The sequence below is a fragment of the Poecilia latipinna genome, unplaced genomic scaffold (assembly GCF_001443285.1).
Source record: "Poecilia latipinna isolate Pla-1442-1.1 unplaced genomic scaffold, P_latipinna-1.0 Scaffold237, whole genome shotgun sequence".
NCBI lineage: Eukaryota > Metazoa > Chordata > Actinopteri > Cyprinodontiformes > Poeciliidae > Poecilia > Poecilia latipinna.
The window spans coordinates 1332103-1354524 of NW_015112853.1; the positions used below are offsets into that span (position 1 = coordinate 1332103).

Here is a 22422-nt window from a genome sequence, read left to right on the forward strand (position 1 = left end):
AAACCGGGGGGGGGGGGCTTTTTTTTTTTGGGCCAAAAAAAAATTTACCCTAAATAAAAAAAAAACCAAAAAAAAAAAAAAAAAAAAAAAAAAAAGTTATACAAGTTCTAGAAATGTTCTTCCTGCGGTGGAGACAGAAAACAAAATTCCGGGTAAGAGCAATAGTGGAAAATTTCAGTTGGCAAATTAATTTTTAAATGAAATGTTGTGCGCTCACAGGTGCGTGTCGGCAAACAAGCAGAGCTGAGGACCGGCACTATCCGTTTGGTAACTAATTCTTCACACATGCACCAAGAGAAGACTGCATGCATTTCTGTCTCTGTAGAGAGGTCGGTGTTGCTCAAAGTGGTACGCCGCTCCGTGCGTTTCCACTCCAACGTAATGCGTAAAGCGCGCGTTGCGTAACAGGTGTGCGCAGGCACATGGGGCAGCAGGAGAAATTTGTGTGAGTGCTCTGTCTGAGGAGGTTGAGTGCGCACAAAGCAAAAATTCACTCCAGGACTAACTTTCTTTAAATTATATGTGATGGGAAAAGACCGAGTACTGGTTTTACGCATGTTCCCCCCATGCCTCCCTTGCTGCAAACGGGATGTGCACCAGAGGAAATGAATCTAACATAAATAGAGGGAATGGCAGAGAGAGAAGGAGAGCAGGTCGGGGGCGGGAAAGTTTAGTAAAGTGGAACTTGGTAACAGATGCGAAAGAGGGGGGCGCGGCCCTGCTGGGAAGGGTGCGGGTTGCGCGATGCTGAGCAAGTTTGCGTGGTCTGGGTGCGCGCGCTGGTTAACACATGCAAGCGCAATTTCATTCGTGTGTGCGTGCTCGGAAAGAAAAAAGCGGAAAGGACATGAGCGCACATTGAGAGTGGCTCTTTTTTTTTTTTTTTTTTTACTCGGCGTGATCATTTCACGCTTCCCCCCGAAGCCTTTTTTCCACCTAAAGCGTTTAGTTGCAGCTGACTGAGCACTTGCTGGGAGTGCAATAGGGAGCGGAAGGGTCGAATTATTTCAGCCTACAAGTCACCCCCCAAAAAAGTACTGTAGGACGAAAGAAGAAAAAAAAGGAAAGAAGGGGAGAAAGGAGTATCAGAGAGAAAGAGAGAGAGAGAGAGAAAGAGAGACAGGGAGGGAGGAAGGGAGAGGGAGAGGAAGAAAGGGAAACACTGGAAAAAAAGTTTTTGTTCTTTTCCTTTTTTTTTCTTCCTCCGTCCCCTTCCCCCTTTTCTAACTGGGTAACATGGACCAGGGGCCCAAGAGTCCTGCGCTACGGCTCGGGAGAGCAGGTAGGGTCACACCGACTCAATCTATTACCCTTTCATTTTCTGAAACTTGTTTTATTATTGTTGATATAATTATTATTTGCTCGATTTTGTCAATCTCACGCAGAGCATTGAATTGCTGTATTTATTTTGTAACAAATGTTTTGCTTTAGTTTAAGTTTGTTCAACTTTGTGAGGTGGCGCTCACAAAGTTTGCAGAACTTTTCCCTGCATTACATCAATATGAAAAACTACGTTTGTTTCAAAACTTTTAAAAGCCGTTGCAAGTTCTGTCTTTATAGTTCGCAAGTTTTGTATAGTTTTGTTTGGATCGTCGTCAAGTTTGTTTAGAACTAAAATGATCATCCAGGGAACTAATTTTCAATGTTATCACCATTTTTTTTTTTAGGAAAAGCTAAAGAACTGCAAATATTTTCGACATTTTCGGTTTAGAGGTTCTACTTTAAAATACTTTGTGATGCTGATCACAACTTTTCTATTATTTTAATGAGTCCAGAGAAGTTAAGCGAACTGATGTTGAGAGGTTTGTGTTTCAGCTCCACGTGTTAATCATCTCACAGAATCCAAACTTGCTCTTGTTGGATAACAACTCTCATTTCATGCCACGAAAATATCGACTATTTCTGTGCACTCCTGAGAAATTGAGCTTTTTTTTTTTTTTTTTAGCTTTTAAAGGATGGTTTAATTCGGGGACCACATGTTTCTGAATGTGGGCTACAGCTCTTTTATTCAACAGGTGAATGCTCCATAAAGCAGCGGGGTCTGAAACAGCGATGGATGAAGCCATCGACCTCGTTATGGCACCCAATGGATCTCACATCATTTCATATTGCTGCCCGCTGCGTCCACATTGATAAAACGTCGTTTGTCATTAAGAAACCGCGGGCAGGTGATTGGCCACTTTAAACGCGGGCTGAGCGCCATGCAGCTTTTTTTTTTTTTCCTCCTGCAAAGCAATGAAATCTGACTTAATGATGCGTTCATGTTTGCTTAATACTGGTTAAAGTGAGCCATGCATGATACACGTTTAAGACAGAGGCAGATTATTATGTTACGTACATCTCTGACGTGAGAGTGAGATCCCTTGTCTTCCAGAAATAAATAATTTTCGGCCTTTAATAGAAAAATGCCCCCAATTGTGCCCTAACCGGGCACTAACCGCTGATAAACGCTGAAAGCGGAGGGATTTGTGGCAATTGGTTAATAACCTTTTTAGCCACTGAGGAAATCAGAATTTAATAGCGGCCCTCCTCTGTTGATGTGTAGAGTGTTGAGGGCCCAGGGCCTTTACCTAAAGCCTCTCGATTCACCTCTCACTTTGATACGTGCTTGGGTTACAAAGGAGGATCAATAAGACTGAGAGTGTAGCCTGTCGGACCCCATCCCACCGTCCAGAAGGGTGGGGCCGCTCAGATAGATTACATTTTCAACATTATATGGATGCTGATTCAGTCACTCTGGAGTCCGTTATACTTAAGTTACATTCCTGACAGAAAAGAGAGTTCATTCGCGTCTGTTTTGGTAAAAATGCTCGATCACAGGGCCGTTTCCGGTTTAGTAAAGGGCGGCCAGATGGGCACCACAAACAGTCTTTGAAGGGAAGCAAAAGTAAAAGCAAAGACAGATTTTCAAGTTTGGTCATGTTTCTCTTCAGAATTTAAAATAAGTCAGTGTTTTGTACAAATGGTTATGTCAGAAATGAAACTTTCAAGATCCTGCAAAAGTTAGTAAATTACAGCAACTCTCCCAAATTGTGATATAATTTTTTTTGTCCTGAAATTATTTTAGGGCGAGAAATAGAGAGAAAGGTATATTATATTGGTAGTGGTATATGAACTGAATTTTAATAGATAGGAATTGGAGCTGTTTGTCTTGTAAAGTTCCTTGAGGTGTGGTAGTGTGGCTCATAATTATGTACAACTGGTGTAAACGTGGCCTGTGTGCATTTAATCGCTCTTGGGAAAGTTTGAACCCATAGGCAGTTGCAAGGTTTGCTACTTCCTTGAGTCGGCCCTGTTTGCGCGAAAATGCTCTGCGAGGATGATCTCATGTTGGATTTCTGGCTTCAGTTTTGACTTTACGCGCGTCACAGGACGTCTCATAGACACGTTTTCTGGCAGATGGAATGCCAAGACTGTTATTAATATTTTCAAACGTGTGTGTATGATGGGGCACATTGCTGGAGCAGTGGGTGTTTCACCTGTATGGTGCCTTACTCTCCAGTCCATATACAGTGTTTATTATTATTATGATTATTATTTATTAGTGAGGACTTTTATATATTTCATAAGCTAGAGAAAACCTAAGGAGAGATACGGAAGCTTTTCTCATTATGTTTACAGTCAGCAGGCGTGTAATAAACGAGCTGGCGGAGTTAACATGCGCTATTAATTTTTCATTGCTTTTTTTCCCTTTCGTGGCTGCGATGGAAGTAAAAAAGCAAAATGCTTTCATGGTGGATGGAAGAAGAAGAAGGAGGGGATCGGGGGGAGAAGGAAGAGGAGGGGGCGGCATTTTAGCAACAACAACAATTGCCTTCAATTTGCATCCACCTGATTATCACAAGTCAACATTCTTACTAATGTCTAAAGAAAGTATCCAAAACAGCTGCAACCCCCCTCTATCCATCCGAACTCCCGTCTGTAGCTCTGCAGAGGTAATGAAATATGGTAATGGCTTTGGATTAAAACCGTCCTACCCTGATGGAAGTTTTTCTCCAAATTTACAACCCTAAAGCAACAACAATTTGTATACATGATTGATTGTGTTTGGATGTTTTTTTTTTTTAATTGCTTGTATATTTAATTTGCAATTTGGAGAGACAGCAGCGATTGCTGCCGTTTATACACGTGTGGGGAACGGGTGCGTAAATTTCTGCAAATAAAATAAACAGAGGCTAAAATGAAAGATGGAAACGGCACGTTGTGCTTTTAAAATTTTCTGCTCCAACAGTGCAGTTGGCTTTGCTTTTGATCACTTATGAGAGAATAAAAAGGGAATCAATGCAAAGAAAGAAAGAAAACTCTTGTCTATTGTGAGTAATCCTAGAGGTTTTGTACATTTCTCATACCTCTGCCATTTTTCTTCCTGCTTTAGTACACCAGAGGCCTCCGAGAAGGCACTCCATCTAAATAGTGAGGCTTATGCATCTCGATTGATTTTGTCTTGTATGTTAAGCAAAATATGTATATAGCAGCTGGTTTGATGTCTGTCAGGTTTGCAGGGAACCCAGTCCACTGATTGATCCTCAGAGAAATGAAGTAAAGAATTTAAAATATGAAGGAGAATCCGTTAAAAAAATGTTGGAAATATTTACTCAGCAGAGACGTAGAAATCAATGAGGATTCAAAATTCATATTTCCACTTCAAGATCCCAATCAAAAAGTAGCGGTGCTGCAGGATGAAGTTTATTGTGATTGCTATTTATGTTTTCAGTCCTCTGTCTTAGTCTAGCCTCCGACTGGACACACTGAAGGACTTTAAAGTAATATTACATGTAATTTTTTTCATTTTAATTATTTGTAAGACGTAAAAAAAAAAAAAAAATGACTGCGTGTGTGCGCGCCTGTGTGCACGTAGGCCTTTTTGTCCAAGGCTGAACGCCCCCTCGTGGCTGACACTTGCATTCTTCTTCAAGAAACATTTTTAACCTCACAAAAAATGCAAAGCTTCCAGCTTAGCAGCGAGGTTAGAAAGCGATTTTTAAAGAGTTATTATTATTATTATTATTATTATTATTATTATTATTATTTCTTCAGCATTTCCCATGATGAGCACATAAGTATGTGATGATTTGTTCGTTTTTGTGAAAGAATTAGTTGTCTCAGATCGGTTCTTTCATAGAAGTCTGGGAATTCAAAGAAACATTTTAATTATGTGCAACAGAATGTGTAAATATTAGACTCTAATAAAGTCTAGTGCTATAAACTACCCATATGGACATCGGATCAGTTGGAGAATAAACTCCCAAAAAATTATTTAAATAAGCTGCATTCTCTTATTTGGATTTCTTAAAATGCCACAGACTTTATTATGATAAAATAAGTAAGATTAGTTTATTCATACCTTCATGAACAGGGTGGGAAAATGCGTAATTACGTGTCATGGGCTCCTCTGAAATACACCCTACCTGCTCCGAAATGCAGCCGAAATGATTAAAGAGGAAAGGAATAAACTCTCCTGCTTTAGGCTATTTGTGTATTTTGACATCACAGATGCTTTGTGTAGGCCTCTGCGAATCTTCTGGGACGAACATGGAACCTGACAGTTTGGAGTGTGTGTTTGCTCTTCATTAAAAGCATACATACGTCTGGATCAATTAGTTAATGAGACAGGATGCGTGTTTCATATGTTTTTCATTAGATCCCACCCCTTGAGGTGGAGGGGGATGACGAAAGAAAATAAGAAAGAGGAATTATTCAGGAGTAATTGTTCGCTCTTGGTCGTCCTCACCCCCGTAGGCCTAAATATGACAAAAATGATTTTTGCATACTAAATTTTGTTAAATATACATATATCATTTTAAAATACAAGTCTTCATTCGATTCACTTTGTTTTTATTCCTTCATCCAACACGTCATGCCTTCATTAAAGCGCCTCAGTTTTAATACTCACTTAATTAGCAGTTACACAATACACCCAACAAACTCAAAAGCTAATAGCTATAAAGACGATGCGTTTTTATATAATTCGTTAATTGAAATTAAAAAATATCATTTACTGCGTTGCCTCACCGAGCGACTTCATGATTGGTCAAAGGAGAAAGCATGCGGGGTGCCATTGGCGCACGGGATTCGCTTTAGCCAATCACTGAGCCCCAACCCCCTCGCTGTCCACAGCGAGCTGAACCGGGGTTGGTGTTGACGTCAAGACAGCGCTCGAAACGTCATTGGCTGGTTTCGTTGTGAGTGACGGGCAGTGCGCAGGTTAGGGTTCCAGGGGGCTGGGAGCGCGGGCGCTGTCCGCAAGAGAGCAGGTCCTGAAACGCGCCGTGCGCCGCCGCCGGATGCTGCGCGCAGGCAGGCTGGTCATTTTGAGATTAACAACAAAGCTCGCTTATGTGCAGTACGGTGTTTTTTTTTTTTGTCTCCTAAACAGGAGCGCGGAGTAAAACATCTTTTGAATTCCGATTTGACTTGAAGAGGTTCGCCTTTAAAACTCACTCAGTCACCGGGAGCCGGTTTGTGCAGCGCGTCCCGGTCCACTCAGGAGGTGACAGGAAGAAGATACATCTGAAGTCTAAGGCTTTTTACTTGAACCACAAAGTGCTTTTTTTTTCTTTTTGTTTTTGACTAAATTTGCATATTTATTATTATTATTATTATTTTATTATTTTTTTTTTTTACATTTTATTCTGAATTTTTTTGGCATGTGACATTTTTTTTGTTGGATATGACACCGCATGATGTGACCGCTTGTCCGCACTCAGACGCTGAACTGAAGGGGGATCTTCACGTGAGAACGGCTGCCGAGGACTATTTCTAAAAAAAAAAAATAAAATAAAAGAAGAAGAAATGCGCATAGGACATCCTGGAAACACTGGATCTGTAAAGAATTGTTCTACCTTTCGCGCCTAATTTTTAATTTTTATTTATTGATTGATTATTTTATAAAAGACTGACAGGAGAGTTGTGCCTCCATCGGTGAAAGTACGGGGGGTGGGGGTGGTGTTCACGGTCAGCAGACCGACAAGAAAAAAAAAGAGCAAAATAGTCATACATTCCTTGCTTTACGTATTTTGTTTATTTTTCGTGTTTTGGATTAATAATTAATAAAAACTTTGACATATTTTTGCCGACCTGGGACTGGCGCAACTTGACCCACAGGAGAAGAAAGGAAGACAGAAGCTCCTCTGGTTCAGGAGACACCGCAACTAATCCGCTGCTGTGATTCCAGTTGTTTCTTACTTCTATTTTTTTAAATTATTTTTTAAGTTTTTTCATGTTTGAACACCTCATTTTAACTTTTCGATCAAATGTGTTGTTTTTACCTTTAAACACAGTCTTTTTTTTAAACCAAAAAAACAATCATTTTGTAGGAAAACCTTTTTAGTCATTGGAGGTCCCATCTGTCATCATAACCCGCAAAGTGGAAGACCGAAGCGGGTGTTGTTTTTAAGATCCTCTCGTTGCTTAAAGGGCCCTGGAGCCCCCCTCTCTGCACCGATGGAGATTCATTGTAAGCACGACCCGTTCGCGGCGATGCACAGTAAGTTCTTTTGGTTATCATTCCCTTCATCTGCATGACCCCATCTGGCCCTCAAAAACCACACACGCCACCAGCTCTGCATGCGTCCACAGAAAAACTACACTTTTTTTGTTTCGTTTTAACCGAAGTTGCAAATATAACCGAAATGCAATTGCTTCGTGATTTATTGCTTACTGAAGATGTAGATGTAGCTGTCTGAAACCAGACAATTTACCGCTCAAGTCCAAATGTCCAAATTTCGCAAAACGTCTTAACCACTGAACGACCTCTTTTATTTTAGAAGGCATCCAATGTTTTGCATATGGGCAACTCCAAATCATTTAAATAATAATAAAAAACAAACAGTTTGTTGAATACTCTTTCCGGTCCTGCTCTTGGTGTTTTATTAATCAGTCACACTCCCCTGTGCTGCATTGTTTAAAGTATGATGTGTTCTCTGTTCTGCGCTCTGCGAATACGATGCATGAGAATCATTTGGCGTGAGTTTGGTGATGCTGTGAATAGAGAGATGAAGTGCGGTCTCTGCAGGGCCGCTTTGTGTTGTTTTCGCCGCCGTTTCTGCTTTGTAGGAGACGGTTTGTTGTGTTTCTATGGTTCGAAGAGAAGAGGAGGTGCAGAGGTCAAAAGGGGAGGGAGTGAAAGAGGGGTGAGGGAGGACACGGTGAGAGAGAATGAGAGAGAGGATGAGGGAGGTTGAGAGAGAGAGAGAGAGAGAGCGAGAAAGAGAGAGAGAGAGAGAGAGAGAGAGAGAGAGAGAGAGAGAGAGAGAGAGAGAGAGAGTATCAAAGCATGACTAAAAGCTGAACTTGATCCACAAACAGTACCAGAAGAGTAGAGCTCTGGTTAGGTTCTGATGAAACACTCTGTTTCAATTTCACCAGGGGAAGCGGTGTAACAATTTGCATTTGTTTAATTTAGGCAGACTATAATCAGAATTTATGAGTAAAAACTATACACGTTTAACAATTAAAATCTGCTTAAAGAAATTTGTGAAACTCTCAACCTTTCTTTAAATTTACCACTCCAACTCAAGGTGTCAATCTCAAACTGACAAATATCTACAATGCAAGCACAAGAAAAATAGGCTCATAATTATGACATATTACATTACAGAAATTATGATCATCTTTTTAGGTTTGTTCTTAAAAAGTTGGAATGTGAACATTTTAACTTTGCAACCTCAGCTTAGATGTGCCGTTTCGCGGCGATGATTCCCTTGGGGTTATTAAGAAGCTCCTCTTGTTACAGCAGTTTTGACTTCAGCACCAATGTTGCCAAAGTTAACTTTGCTTAAATTTTATAGGCTTTTTCAATTCCAACCCGTATGCATTAACTTTTACTGAGTGAATGCATTTGTACCCATAGAAGCGTTTTAGCCCTACTTTTTCTGCTGGACTTTGAATACCAATATCTTTAACTCATAGTGAAATAACATTATTTATCAATAAATAATTTATTTACATTACATTCACAAACTAATGTGCTTGATTTGAATGTAAATATTCCTAATGGCTAACGTTTAATTCTTTCCAAAAGTCCTTTTTATACTGCAGTGAGAGCCACAGGTTAAGGCACGTGCAGCTTCTGCTCACAGGTCACAGTCTGGCTCCAGAAGACTTGAGGGAAACAGCTGCTGCACGCAGGGGGAACCTCGTGTAGGGGGGTCGCAACTTAGGCATTCAGTGATGACATGGCGGACACTGCTTTGTGTGTTAGGCTCACTGTTTTCACCCCCCCAAAGGTCTTTGAATTAGTTAGCCTTACAACATTCACTTTTATTTGTAGAACTTTTATTTTTAAAGGCAAACTTAGAGATACTATTTTTCAAAATTTCAGAGATCACTTTCAGGTTCAAATAGGTTTAAATGCATTTTTGTTCTTTTCTTCCCTTTTTGTCACATCCTCAAGATGCAATTTTCTGTCCGTGCTGCACTGTAAAAACAAATTTTGGTGGTTGGTTAATATTAGCCTTAGAAGTTGTTAAATTTCTATTTAAGCATATTAATTTCTAAATATAATGTGTTGAATATTTGTAAAACAAAAATTGTACTAAAACATCTGATTAGAAAGAAACGGTATAGTTCCGTCAGCATACTCTCATTGGTTATGTGCGTGACCAGCAGAGAGCAATATGGCTAATATGTGTATTATTAATTAATAAAGTGAAAATTAAGTACTACCATAACACTTATGACTAAGAAAGTTTCAAAGTTTAAAATTGTATCTGCCACTAAACTACTTAGCGACAGTGCTAATGCTAATGTCAGACTTGCTAGCAAGCCAAGCATCTTATACCTGAGACAAGTGGCCAATGAATGTTAGCTACAGGGAAAGATTTACATACAACTTAGAGCAGATTTTAAAATAATTACGAATATTTAATCCCTTAATGACAAACCAATTGTGTGTTTTTTTTTTTTTTACATGGATGACAAATCAAATGAAAGTCTTTGCAATTTGTCTGAATTAAACTATTTTATACTTTTACCTGTACAATAATTTCTACTGATAAACGTGGATGTAAACTTGCCAAAATAACATATTTGCGTATTGTGAGGCCAGTTCATTTTTAACACTGTTTCATCAGAGCTGCGCAGGAGAGAATGGCTTTATCTCATCCTTTTTGTTTGTGTTTATCCTCAAAATAGTGGGCATTTTTATGATATTGTCTTATCGGATAACTGAATAAAAAAACAAACAATTGTAGTATTTTATATATCTTCACTCATAATAAGGGAACACAAATTAATCCTTATTTTTTCACGCCAATACGAATAAATGCACAGTTTAGTTTCATTTTTGTGTTAATTTTTTAATGTCAAATGTTTATTTATTTATTTTTATTCTGACATTGAATTTCCCTTCCTGTCTTTTGTTAGTACTCTCAAAACTGCATGAGCGCATCCTCCACACCTTTCGCATTTTACGTGTGGTTGTTCCTCTGTGCTCTGCTGCTGCAGGTTATTTTTGTATAGAATGTGTGACTGATATATAGGACTTCCCACGGTGTGTTATCCCGCCGGATTAAAAAGAAAAAAAAGAAAAGAGATAAAAAAAAAAAACTACACACACGCACCTCAGAGCTAGAACGAATCATGTTTCCTCTTCCGCGCCATTTCACCAGAAGCCAATGATCCGCAGGGCTGACGGTGAACCAGCGGAGCTAAAGTTATATATGTCAGAGCGCGGAGACGGTTTAAAACGATTACACCTTAAAAAATGTCAAAGGTAGGGAGAGAAAGAGGTCGTGGGGAATCGAGTGTGACGCGTGGAAATGTTGTTGCGCGACTCTGGATGTGCGCCTCTCTCCCTTCAGTGTGTGTGCTGCTGCTGCTGCTTGTGCGTAAAAAGGCCCAAAGTTCAGCTCAGCAGGGAATATGCTGCACCTTGTTTGTGTCTCTGCGCCAAATAAAAGTTTCCCTTAAACATTCAGCCATGTTCAGACATTTTTTTTTTACTAAAAAGGTTGCTCTTAATGTTTCGGAGTTTTAAAAATATATATATATATATATTATAAGGTTTTATGCCTTTTTGCGTAATTCACGTGAATGAGCTCCCGATTATAGATTTAGGGGGGAAATTGTCTGCAGCGAGTAACATATATGTAAAGAAAAAAATCTATTCCAGGTAATTGTGATGATAATGAGCTGAATTTCATAATCACGTATTGTAATGGTAATGAAGGTATGGTGAATATTAAACGTGCAAGGCTGTGGCCTATACGTTGGTGAGCAGATGTAGAAATCTACTTTGTACAAACTCGTAAAAAAGGATAGATTTTAATCAGGCTGAGTCAAACTTTACAACCTGATGAAAATAATTGTAATCTTGACATTTTAAACTCGTAATTGCTGCTCCCCCCCACCCCCTTCCCCCATCGTCACATTTATTTATTTATTTATTTATTCATTTATTTATTTATGCCTGTTAATACATGTGAAGTTATCCACAGTATCACAAAGTAGTCTTAAATGTTTTTTGGAGTACCACTTTAAGATTACAAGCAGTCCTTTTCTTGTTAATCTTTTTGGAGATGCTCTATGCCTCTACACTATTTCTACAGCAGTTTAATATCCTGTTTCTGTACCAGACATAATTATTTTCCAAAATCAGGTTGGGAAAAAAAAAAAAAAAAGGAAATGCAGAATAACATTACAGTCCACCTTTAACACGCCAGCCACATCTATCTAGCTACTGTTTGTTCAAGTAAATTTGCTTCATCAGTATTCTTGGAGGCAACTATACCAAACAGCTTTCAGTCAAAAGTCATTTACAGATCCACCCTTTTATTTTCTTTCTGGCTTTTTTTTTCTCCCTCTTTCACAATAGAAAATATTGAGAAAAGGTGAGAAGCTGTGGTGTTTTGTTTGCCATTTCTCTGTGGCTGTATTTTTAAGTCGTCAGGCCGTGACGAGGCAGATGAGAGATGAGAGAAGGACACTGAGGAATGTAGCAGGAAGAAAAAGACAGAGAGCCCTAATGGAGCTTATTTTCTGGATGGGGGAGTTCCAATATATTCTGCTTTATCTTAGTAATTTTTTCTTCTTCTCCTTTTTCAGAAACAGTGAATCAATCAAACATTTAAGGGAATGGCGGGCTCCTATAAGTCAGCGCCCATAAAGGGTAAATAAATAAAATACAACAGGGATGCATAATGACCCCTTGGGTCTCTCCTGGCTGGCTCTGCCTCTCTCTGATTCAGACGGATGAAAATGAAGCTGCTTCCTCTGCCAACACCTTCCTCTCTCCAGAGACGGCTTTGGGAGAAAGACTCCTAAAAACCCAAACCGCTAATTTGGCAAGATTTTGGTGTTTAATTTGCAACAATACCCACTGAGCAGGACACTGTTGATTGAATTCCTGCAAGAAAGTAATGTATTTGTTGGGCTTGGACATAAGCTCACTCAAATATAGGAAAATGTATAACAGGACGCAGAGTAGAATAGAAATACTATAGAAATCTATAAAGTTGTCTTAGGTGATGGTTGAGCGTTTATTTTCAGAAAGCCAATAACTAAACAGAGCATGTTGCAGAATGTTCTTTATTTGACAATATGTATTGTACACTGTTGATGACATAAATGGCAGTAAATACAGCATCTTTCAGTAGTATTCATCTATATATTTTTCCTACTTTTAATCAAGTTGCAGTCACAGACTTCGAAGGTTTTCTGGGAGCTTCTTAGTGATAGTCCAACTCAAAGAAATTCATAATCACAAAGTGAAAGGAAACTTATGATTTCTCTATTTTTTTTTAAATATAAAATGTAAAATAATACTGGGCCTTGCATTTGTATTCAACTCCCTTTACTCTGATGAATAAGGTCTTACTTGGCATACAGCTAACAGTTTGTTTAAATCACAAATAAATTTAAATGTTAGAGTTTTTCATTAAAAATGCTATTTATGGGCATTTGAAATGTGCTTAAAACAAGTTTGCAAACAAATTTGATGTTTTGGAAGTGGGGGATATTATTTGCATTATGTAACTATGTTACCGTCAGTTGCTATAAAATTGCTGTATATGTCAAGCATAACGAAACAGAATTAATTTGACTTCGCAATCTGATGCCTGTGTCTCTCTTCTTAAAGAGACAGAGGTTCTTTCTGACACTATGCCTCACAACAGTACTTCTCATTATACCGTTTCCAACCTTTCTTATATGGAAGTTGGATCGAGAAGTAGTTTGTATGATAATCTTAATAGACACGCAGTTCCATTAAGTTTTTGGTAGTTGCTGCTGCTGCTGCTAGTCTGGAGGAGCTGAGAGGGAGGCTGTTCTGAGAGGCAATGCTTGACTTGAGATTGCAGCTCTCCTCTGAGTAAATAGGCGGTGCTTTGTGAGAACAAACTTTTAGGCATTTCCAACGGTTGCCATGGGAGATTCAAGGATTTCTCAAACATGCATGAAAGAATGAAAGCAACACTCCAAGTTTTGATGAGGGAATAACATTCTAATATGATATGAAGCAAAAAAGAGTTTATTTTGCATAATATCTCCCTTCCTTTAAGGTCTGTGTTTTCAATGAGAAGTCAAGTGTTCTTGGGCTCCCCCTGTTGGCCTGGGAGCTGTAAGCAGCTTATTAGTTTGCTTATTCCTTAGGCCGGCTGTGATCATACAGCTGCTGATAAGCAAATGCCTTTATAGGATGCGTATGCTTCTGCGTTAGCCCCTATCAGTATTTATAGGTTTGGAAAATAAATTTCCAACATATAATCCCCAATACCTTAACCCTCTAAAAAATGTGAGAGTCTGAACGCCTAATACCAACAGTCAATACACAGATAAGTGAATAAATAGTTATCTGGAGGCTTTTTGTGGGTCACAAGTCATTCCTCTCCATCTCCTCACAAAGCAAGGCGTATTTTTCATGCCCTGGCCCAGATAGAAGGGGTGAAAGGAACCATTTCATTTACTCTTATCTGAGAAAGAAGGAGAATGGTTGGGTAAGGGGCGGGGGGAGACTTCGGCGCAGATACCTGTGGTGAGGAGGACTTAGCGCAGCAGGCTTCTATAAACGACCTGCAGGAAATCTGCTTTCATTCGCTGAGAGGTTTCGGGAAATAATAATGAGGGCAGGAGGGAAAAGGAATAATGTCCTTATACAGCCATAAAGGATTCACACAGAGTGTTTGAGAGTGTAAAAAGATTTGTCCATGTAGGTCAGCAGACTCTTTACAGCACGCTTCCTATGCTGAATGGGACTGGCAGAGATTTTGTGATCATTCCCTTTACACTCCCAGAAATCAGTCACAGTAAATAAGTGGATTTCTCCTTTATAATGAAACAGTTGGTCCAGCGGCGCCCTGTTGGCTCGAGGGTCAGAGTGTTGGTTGGGGAGCTTTGTTGCATGATGTTTTTTACTCCCTCCTAATTAAAGCCATAACATCAGTTGTGGTTTTTGCATGAATGTTCCCAAAACTAGGTCTTATGCTTTATAAAAGTGATGATGTTTTGTGAAAAAGATTCAAACTACGTGTGTCCACAGACAACTCAGTGAGGTGAGCTCTGTCGTCCAGATCACTGCCACTGAACAAAATGCACCTGTCTTGGAAGAAATAAATGCCCATTTTCTTAGAACAGACTCATATCTTTGAACATTGTTGGTAAGTTTTCATATCAAAATTGATACTGACAAAAAGGGGACAAAAATCAGAGCATTATTGGACGCTTAGTGAAAACGCTATTCGTGTATGATGATGACAATGCTTGCATAGTTAAACATTATTGTCTGCTCAGACTGTATGACAACAAGGATATTTAATTAATGCCATGTGTTTACAGGCAGTATTACCAATTGTAATGAATGTTTTGCAGGAATATTTTAAACAAAGATGTAAGGATTAATATACATCATGTTGTTTTTGATGCTCAGAAATGCTTTTTTTTTATGTTGCTTTATAATCTTGAGCAGTTTCTGTCCATCATCTATATGTCTGTATGGGAATATCTTAACAGTCAGAGCAAACTTGATCAAGATCATTTGCTCCAGCTGAAAAAAGGCCAAGTTCTGAGTCTAGTTCCCCTTTTTTGCACCTGCGATTTTAAGTGTGAGTTTATAAAAGATTTTCACTACGTCTTATACATTTATCATGGTTTAAAGGCATGATTGTAAAATTGTCTCAAAGGATGCAGTTACATTTATTTAAAACAGAAAAGCAACAATTATTTATACTGCTTCTAACATAACATGTAGACAGTTACATTTTTTTTTTATCGCTAGTTTAATTTGATTCACTTTTTATTGCTCTGCTCTACAAACTTTAAAACAGGCATAACTAGCTGATGTCAGCTGACTAAACAGTCAGGCTGTCTGCTGTGGTCAGCTGCTTTACAGACATCTCACCCACACTGTAGTGCTGAAACAAGAGTTATTAATAAATCCTTTGTATCCAGGTAACTACTGTCTCATTGGGTTAAAATCTGTTTTCCAAGAGAGAGACACTGCCACAAAGGCAACACGTGAAACAAATAAAAGAAAACAAAGTAAACACAGCTAAAGCAGTAAACAGTCGGACCATGATAATAAGAATAAGAGTGCTTGGCGAGTCCTTGGTACCCACACCATGACTGTCCTTGTTTTTCATGATTGGAAAACATTTCCACATCATGTTTGTGAGGGAAAATATTAGGGCCTTATTTCAGCCATCTTACTGGCAGTGCATAGCAGTGGGTGCAGGAAGAGCAGCGGTGCGTTACTCCATGCTCTGCACAAAGTGAGAAAACTCGGTTCCCTAAAGCACTTTCTCTGATATCTTAAAGAGGGAGTTTAACTGTAGAGGAAGTAGGAATGGAAACTTCAGCAGAACTAGGTACAACTGTGCTGTACCTTAATTAACCATCTGATGCGCACTGTATTTAATTGTGATATTTAGCAAACTAGTTATTTTTGATGACAAAAACGGTTGCCAAATCGTCTCATGTTTTCTTGAAAGATAACAAGATGATAACATTTCATCACTGACCCTGGGGTGAGAGTAGTTCTGAGAGGAATGGCATAAACAGATACCTCTCGCTTTCTCCAGATACATTACCGCCTTTTGTCGAGAGTGATTGCTTTTCAAATTGTGCTGGTGTCTGCTTAATGAGCCCTCTTACATCTAAAAAGATGAAGCGGTAAGGTTAGAGCCAGCCCGTCCTTATTAGACGTGTTTGTGGACAGTTCTGTTTCACATATTGACTTATTTATGTTAGAGGTGGAGAAACGATGTATCTTTACATTTATTTTTCCTCGTACTGATGATGAGAAGACGAAGGCAAGGCGGCTGGTCCACGGGACGGCCTGCTGTTTCAGGCGCTACCCCTGCTGGGGTTATGTGTTTAAAATCTATTACCCCCACAGCTAGGATTAGTGTCTGTGTGTAAAGAAGAGAGTGCGTGTGTGTTTCCCCTAAAGACGTAATCACTATGGTAATACAAAAGCTAGTGGATTAAACGGTGGGGAAAGTTGATTTACACTTTGCCTTTGGTGGGATTCATGTGTACATACAGTACAAACACAAACTCGGAGGTTGCAGAGAGAGGGAATGTGGTTTTTTTTATCCCCAGGTTTGGCAGAACAAAGTTAACATCTCAGGTCATTATTTTTAAATCTAGTCCAGAGTAAAGAGCCTTTATATGTTTACTGTGAAGTTTGGAGATGTATTCATGGGCAACATGTGCTTCAGAGTTCACTCTGATTTATTATTGAACTGCTTAGAAAGTTTTTTTTAACTTAATAGAAAAAAAATTATAGGTATGATAGAAATTTATCTAATAAGCACATTTGATTGATTTTTGTTTTACTTCTTTTTTTTTTAGCTAATAGCTGTGGTACATAAAATAAATCCTGCTTCCAGGAGGTTTTTCAATTACCTTAAGCTGCAGCTTGTCTTTTCTTCTACTCTAGTGTATTTCAGCCTTGCTTTTTGTTTTTATCTATTTCCTGCTTTACTTTCATCCCTGCCTCCCTAGAGGGGAATATTACCAGCATCTTCTGCTGTGGGGCCGAGCCGAGGCCTTGGTCAATAATTAATTGAAATCCCTTCACTTAATTGCCATCTTTGCTTAGCTTGCCCCTTGGTGAAATTGGAAAAAGTTGCTTTTGTGGAGCAGAGCAACTGATACTCTTTTGCTTTGCAGGATAAATGAGAGATGTAGTGCAGATCAGATGCATTAAAAAACAACTCCGGTTTGGAGGGCGATACCTGGGCTGCTGCCATCCAGAATTGATTAAATTTTTCTCCTTGGATCAAATTTGGACTATCGTTTTGGATTTTAACAAACACATGCTAATGAAGTGAAGGTTACAAAAAGTATTACATTTAATTTATTCATTAGGATGATTTGCAATAAGAAGCTAAGAAAACAAAAAAGTGACCAGGCAGGTGTAGGTTGCTACATGATCATTTATGACCAATAATCTTTACATCACAGTAACTGGTTTTTCTTTTCTTAAACATGTTAACAGGAAAAATAATTCATCTGATGATGCTACAAATGTTAGAGGGATGGGTGTAAAAATAAGTTCATATTTCTACCCACTCCTTTGAACGTTTAAATATATTTTACTACTATTCCTTTTGTGTTTGGTTTGCTTTTGTTTAAGATTTATTTTGTTTGTATGTAACTTTGCTTATGCTTCTGTTAAACTACTTTTATAAAGTCAAACCAAACAAAAGACTTACTTTAAGAGATAAACAAATAAAATTCCTTTCAACAAATTACGTACATTTTTTGGCATGTAATTGAAATTACTTGTTGAAAGTTTGGTACGTTTAAAAGGTACTTAGGATCAGATACTTAATGAAATTAACAAAACTCCAGTCAATACTTTACAATTTGTACTTTAATTTTAATTAGTTTAAATATAATTATATTCAAATAATTTATTTAATCACTTACACATCTAATGCTGAACTTTGGATGTAGTTTTTTTTTTTTTTAGTTCATAGAATAAATTTAGATTTTTTCAAAAAAGAGAAATTTCCTTGTTATCAAATCTTCCTTACAGTTGATTTGTCTTCCACATTAAAAAGAACAAAACTCAAAATAACTGGCTGCTAATTAACACACGAAACATTCCTGGAACAGTAGTAAACCTTTTAAAGCTATCCTCATCTTTTATTCAACAACCACAGCTGTGACGCGACTTTCATTTCCAAACTTTATGATGCTCAGCACTGCAGGACGTTTGACTTCAACTCTGCCACTGAACTAAATAAAGCATAAAATGTATAGCAATATAGCAATGCGTTTTCCAGATCGGTTCTAGCGAGGTGCTTTTGTAACCCAATGGTTAAATGCGGACAATAAACCACTTTATTTTGGTAACTACCTAAACATTTTGACTAGAACTGAACTGAAGCTACTGATTCAGTCAAGTGTTGATCTTGTTTGCTTTGTGTGAAGTTCAGTGAACAGTAAGGCTGTGTTTATATGGGCTGTATTGTGCTGTAGAGAAAGTTTCAAGAATTTAAGTTTTTATCCATTAAGCAGTAGCACTTATGGCAAAGTTGGACTTGCTAGCAATCTGAACTTCTTAATCTTGATGCAGTTGCTGCCATGTGAGTCAGGAAAAATTTAAGTTTACCGTCATTTCAATTACACGTTATGACTTTGTTACATGACAGAACAAATTAGATTAACAAAATTAACATAAAAATAGTTAGAATTTAAATAATTTAGTCCAGTAAGAGCATTTGAAACTTTGGTTGACATCATTTAGCTCTCAATCAATTTCACCTCAGATACACTTGTTTTAAATCTAACCAATTATACAAATTGTTTCAAGGATTTTATTGCTTCAATTAAAAATGGTTGTTTTTTAAATGCACTCTACTGGAAATCTTTTTTTTTTTTTTTTAAATCACCACTCCATCTTCAATCCACATGCTGTCATTCACATTTGAAAACATTTCTCTTCTTTTTTTTTTTGTTGTAAAAGTCATATCTTTAACAATCCAGCACTTAAGACCCCCATAACCAAACCACTGACTATCCTCTGCCTGTGTCACTCGTCTGCATCCTTGCTGTTAACCCTCTCAGACTCTTGCGGTCTCTTTTCCAGGACATGGCGGCGTGAACCAGCTCGGAGGCGTGTTTGTAAACGGCAGACCCCTTCCAGACGTGGTCCGACAGCGAATAGTGGAGCTCGCCCATCAAGGGGTTCGACCCTGCGACATCTCGAGGCAGCTGCGGGTCAGCCATGGATGCGTCAGCAAGATACTGGGCAGGTAAAAGACAAACATGCCAGCACAATACTGATGACGTTCACTGCTGCCCTTTTTGTGGCTAGACACTGGGAGAAAATGTGTGCTTTTATGGAAGAGAAGCAGAAAGTGTCTGCATTTAAGCATTGTCCCTTTACTAGTACAAAGTGAACATGAACATGGCTGGTTATTATTTGTGCTGTAGTCACGTCTTGTGTTGGCATTTTAGAGTTTGAGAAATCAACGCACAGACACAATCACACTCTTTAGCTTTAATTAAACTGAATTCATTTTTTATTCCAGTACTGGAAAAGTTGAACAAAGTCTGAAACTTGTTAGTGCTCTAAACAATTTTAAATAAATGAAAATGAAGCATTTCTACATTACAGTTTACTCTTGTAAGTAGTTGGCAGTGTTGTTAAGCTTCCAATAAACAACGACCGGTCCAGCCTTAAGCCACACCATAATTTTTGAAAAACTCCTTAACTCAGAATCCTTCCTGCACAATCCCTCCAACATCTAAAAATTTTATTTTATTTTTTTGTGAAACTGTTAGATCTTACACAATTTTAGTTTGTAACTTCTGCTTTACATTCTAGTTGATGTGATCTTGTTGGTGGAGAAGCTGACTGGTCAATTTTCTAAAACTTCTTTCTTCTTCAGCACACATAAGCTGTATTTTCAGCCATGTTGGCCTTCGGTTTCACTTGCCTCCACCTTTTCACCTTCCCCCTCTCGCCTCTGTGTCCCGTAAGTCTTCCCTGACGCTTCTCAGTTTTGTGAATCTTCTCACCTCCCTTTTCTCTCCTTCCTCTGTGTGTCTGTCTGGCTTTTCAAAGCTAAATTCAAGAGCAAATCCCTGCTCGTTCCGTCCCCCACAAGAGAAAAAAAAGGCAGACAATGGGAAAAAGATTCATCACTTTTTTTTTTTTTTTGTTTGAATTAGCATCAAAATGAAAGTGGTACAATATTTCTGAACCGCCACCAACCAAAAAAAAAGTGAGAAAGGTGAAGAATGGAATAAATGGAAGAACAATCAGAAAGGAAAAAGGCGTGTTAAGAGAGTAGAGTGCTGCAAGAAGAAAAATGAATGAGAGACATAGAGACCATTTGTGGGGACAGAGGGGAAGGATTAGCAACAGCGACCCTCAGCTATATCAAAAAATGTGTTGCTCATTGTTCTCTCATGCCTCCCTTTCCCTTTTTCTGTCTTTCCCTCTCTATCTCTTTCTTTCTTCCCCTCTCCTGGCCATTCAACTCACTGAAGCGTTACTGTGAGGGGGAGGAGAAGGGACCGAGGGATGGATGGAAGGAGGGAGGGCTGTTTTATCCTCTCCTCTCTGTCTCTCTGGTGCCAGCAGAACAAAAACACCAACTCTACCACCCTGTGCGTGTCTCTGAGTGTGTGTGTGCGCGCGTGTGCGTGAGCGTGAGCAAGTGAGTGAGTGCGTCGGCTCATCGTTGAGCAGGATATCAATAACCGAGCTCGTTTATTCACCGATGATTCAGCTGTGAATAATTTAAATCGTTTTCCATTTGAAAATAGATTGTTTTTTTTTCTCCTTCAGCTGTGTTTATGCTCCAGCTGTGAGGAGTCAAAAAGTGCAACACACACAGGGGGAGAAAGACAAGGAGGCACACATTTACAGCAACTCGCATCTTCACGGAAAGGATTACTCCACCGTACAGTGGAGGGAGAGCAGCAGGTTTAAGACTGACTGACAGCTTGCAGCCACGCAAAGCACCCCTCACCCCTTCCGCACACACACACAAACACACACAAGCATTTTTTTTTTAATTTTTTCTTCTGCAAACTGAGCGGTGCACTAGCTGTGCTTCCATCTCCCGCCCTCCTGCCCTTTCTGCATGCAAATACATTCATGAAATAGCCATGGTGGACACTAAACGCTTCAATTTTTTCTATGCGGGGAAAACAGCAGCCGTTCAGCAGATCGAGTCAGGCATCAGAAGCATTGTGTCACGGCTGTTTGAGGGGGATACAGTCGCATTAAACAATTTAGCTGACACAGATATCTCAATGTAAATCAGACAGATGCAGCATTATGTAACAAGCTGAAAGTGTTTGATGTCATTCGCAGAATACAACAGAAGAAAGGCTGTAGGGTTAATAAATGTTAGTCAAAACTTTACTCACTGCATCAAATTCATTTAAAAACGATAAACAAGATGATTTGATCATGATAGTGCTGCGGAGCCTCACAAAAATATTCATGCTTCTTCATCTTTCTCACTGTTCATCTACTGATTTCAATTTGGACCCCTTTTTATGAACTGGCTGACTCCTACATGTAACTGCTTGTGGTGCATAAAGGGGTTGAATACGAATGCACTCCACACTTTTCAGATTTGTATCTCTACAAAATATCTATCCTTCCATTTCATTATTTCCACTTCTTAAAATATGTTGAAGTTTCCTGGAAAGTAGCTGGAGTCAATGAGTGCACAGATGAGAAATGACGACGGGTGTTTTTTAATAGATAAACATATTTTTTTTCTTATAATTAAAGATAGCTGATTAAAAGGCTTTGTTTCTATTTTTATTTTCGACAAGGTCTTCATAATATCTGATAATGAAATATTTTTCATCCATTTATCCAGTTCTGGTTGTTTGATTCAAAATTACCAGTTTTAGACAGATTCCATGCAGATTCAGAGTATTTAGCCAGTTGGTAAAAAAAAAAAAGTTTTCTGTCTAAGGAAATCCAACCAACTGATTTGAGTTACTGACTTTGCAAACTGAGCAAACATTTGGTGACATTGGAAATGGATAATGCCCCTGTAGCAATATGTCTGCTTTAATGGGGAAGGTAGCCAGTAGCAAGATGTAGCATCTCCAGCATTCATGCCATATTACATTTGCAATCAGAAGTTCAAAATGGTGAAACATCAACCGCTGAAGTCTTTAATTCTGACTGGGAAAATCAGAAGGTTTTCCATAATCCTGACCTAAAGATCCAATATGGCTGCAGCACCTGCAAAAGGCAATTGTAGCTGATTTAGAAAATAAATAATGTCTGATTGTGAAAGTTTAGCTGTACTGTTTGATCTTATAATATCCAGACTCCCTGTTATAGTCTTCCTCCACTCCCTGCCCCGCAACACCTCTCCCACACAGCGGTCATCTTTTTTCTTTCATTCATCCCCCCCTGCAATGGCACGGTGCCCCCCCCCCCCCGCCCCCAAGGGGCGCCGCCACAACCTTTGTAGACCCACGGAAAAAACT

At 38.9% G+C, this 22422-nt stretch overlaps 1 protein-coding gene across 3 annotated transcripts in view; it reads left to right on the forward strand.

Annotated features, from left to right (window-relative positions):
* The first annotated feature begins 1146 nt into the window (after positions 1-1146).
* Positions 1147-22422, forward strand: part of pax5 (paired box 5) — a 61771-nt gene continuing 40495 nt past the window's right edge. For 2 of the 3 annotated variants that reach the window (XM_015032386.1, XM_015032388.1), the window contains exons 1-2: positions 1147-1282; positions 19037-19202. In XM_015032386.1, the coding sequence (XP_014887872.1) occupies positions 1237-1282; positions 19037-19202 (212 nt within the window). In that variant the 5' untranslated portion in view covers positions 1147-1236. Of the gene's footprint in view, positions 1283-7249; positions 7487-19036; positions 19203-22422 lie in introns of those variants that run through there. The other variant, XM_015032387.1, reaches the window with a different exon arrangement.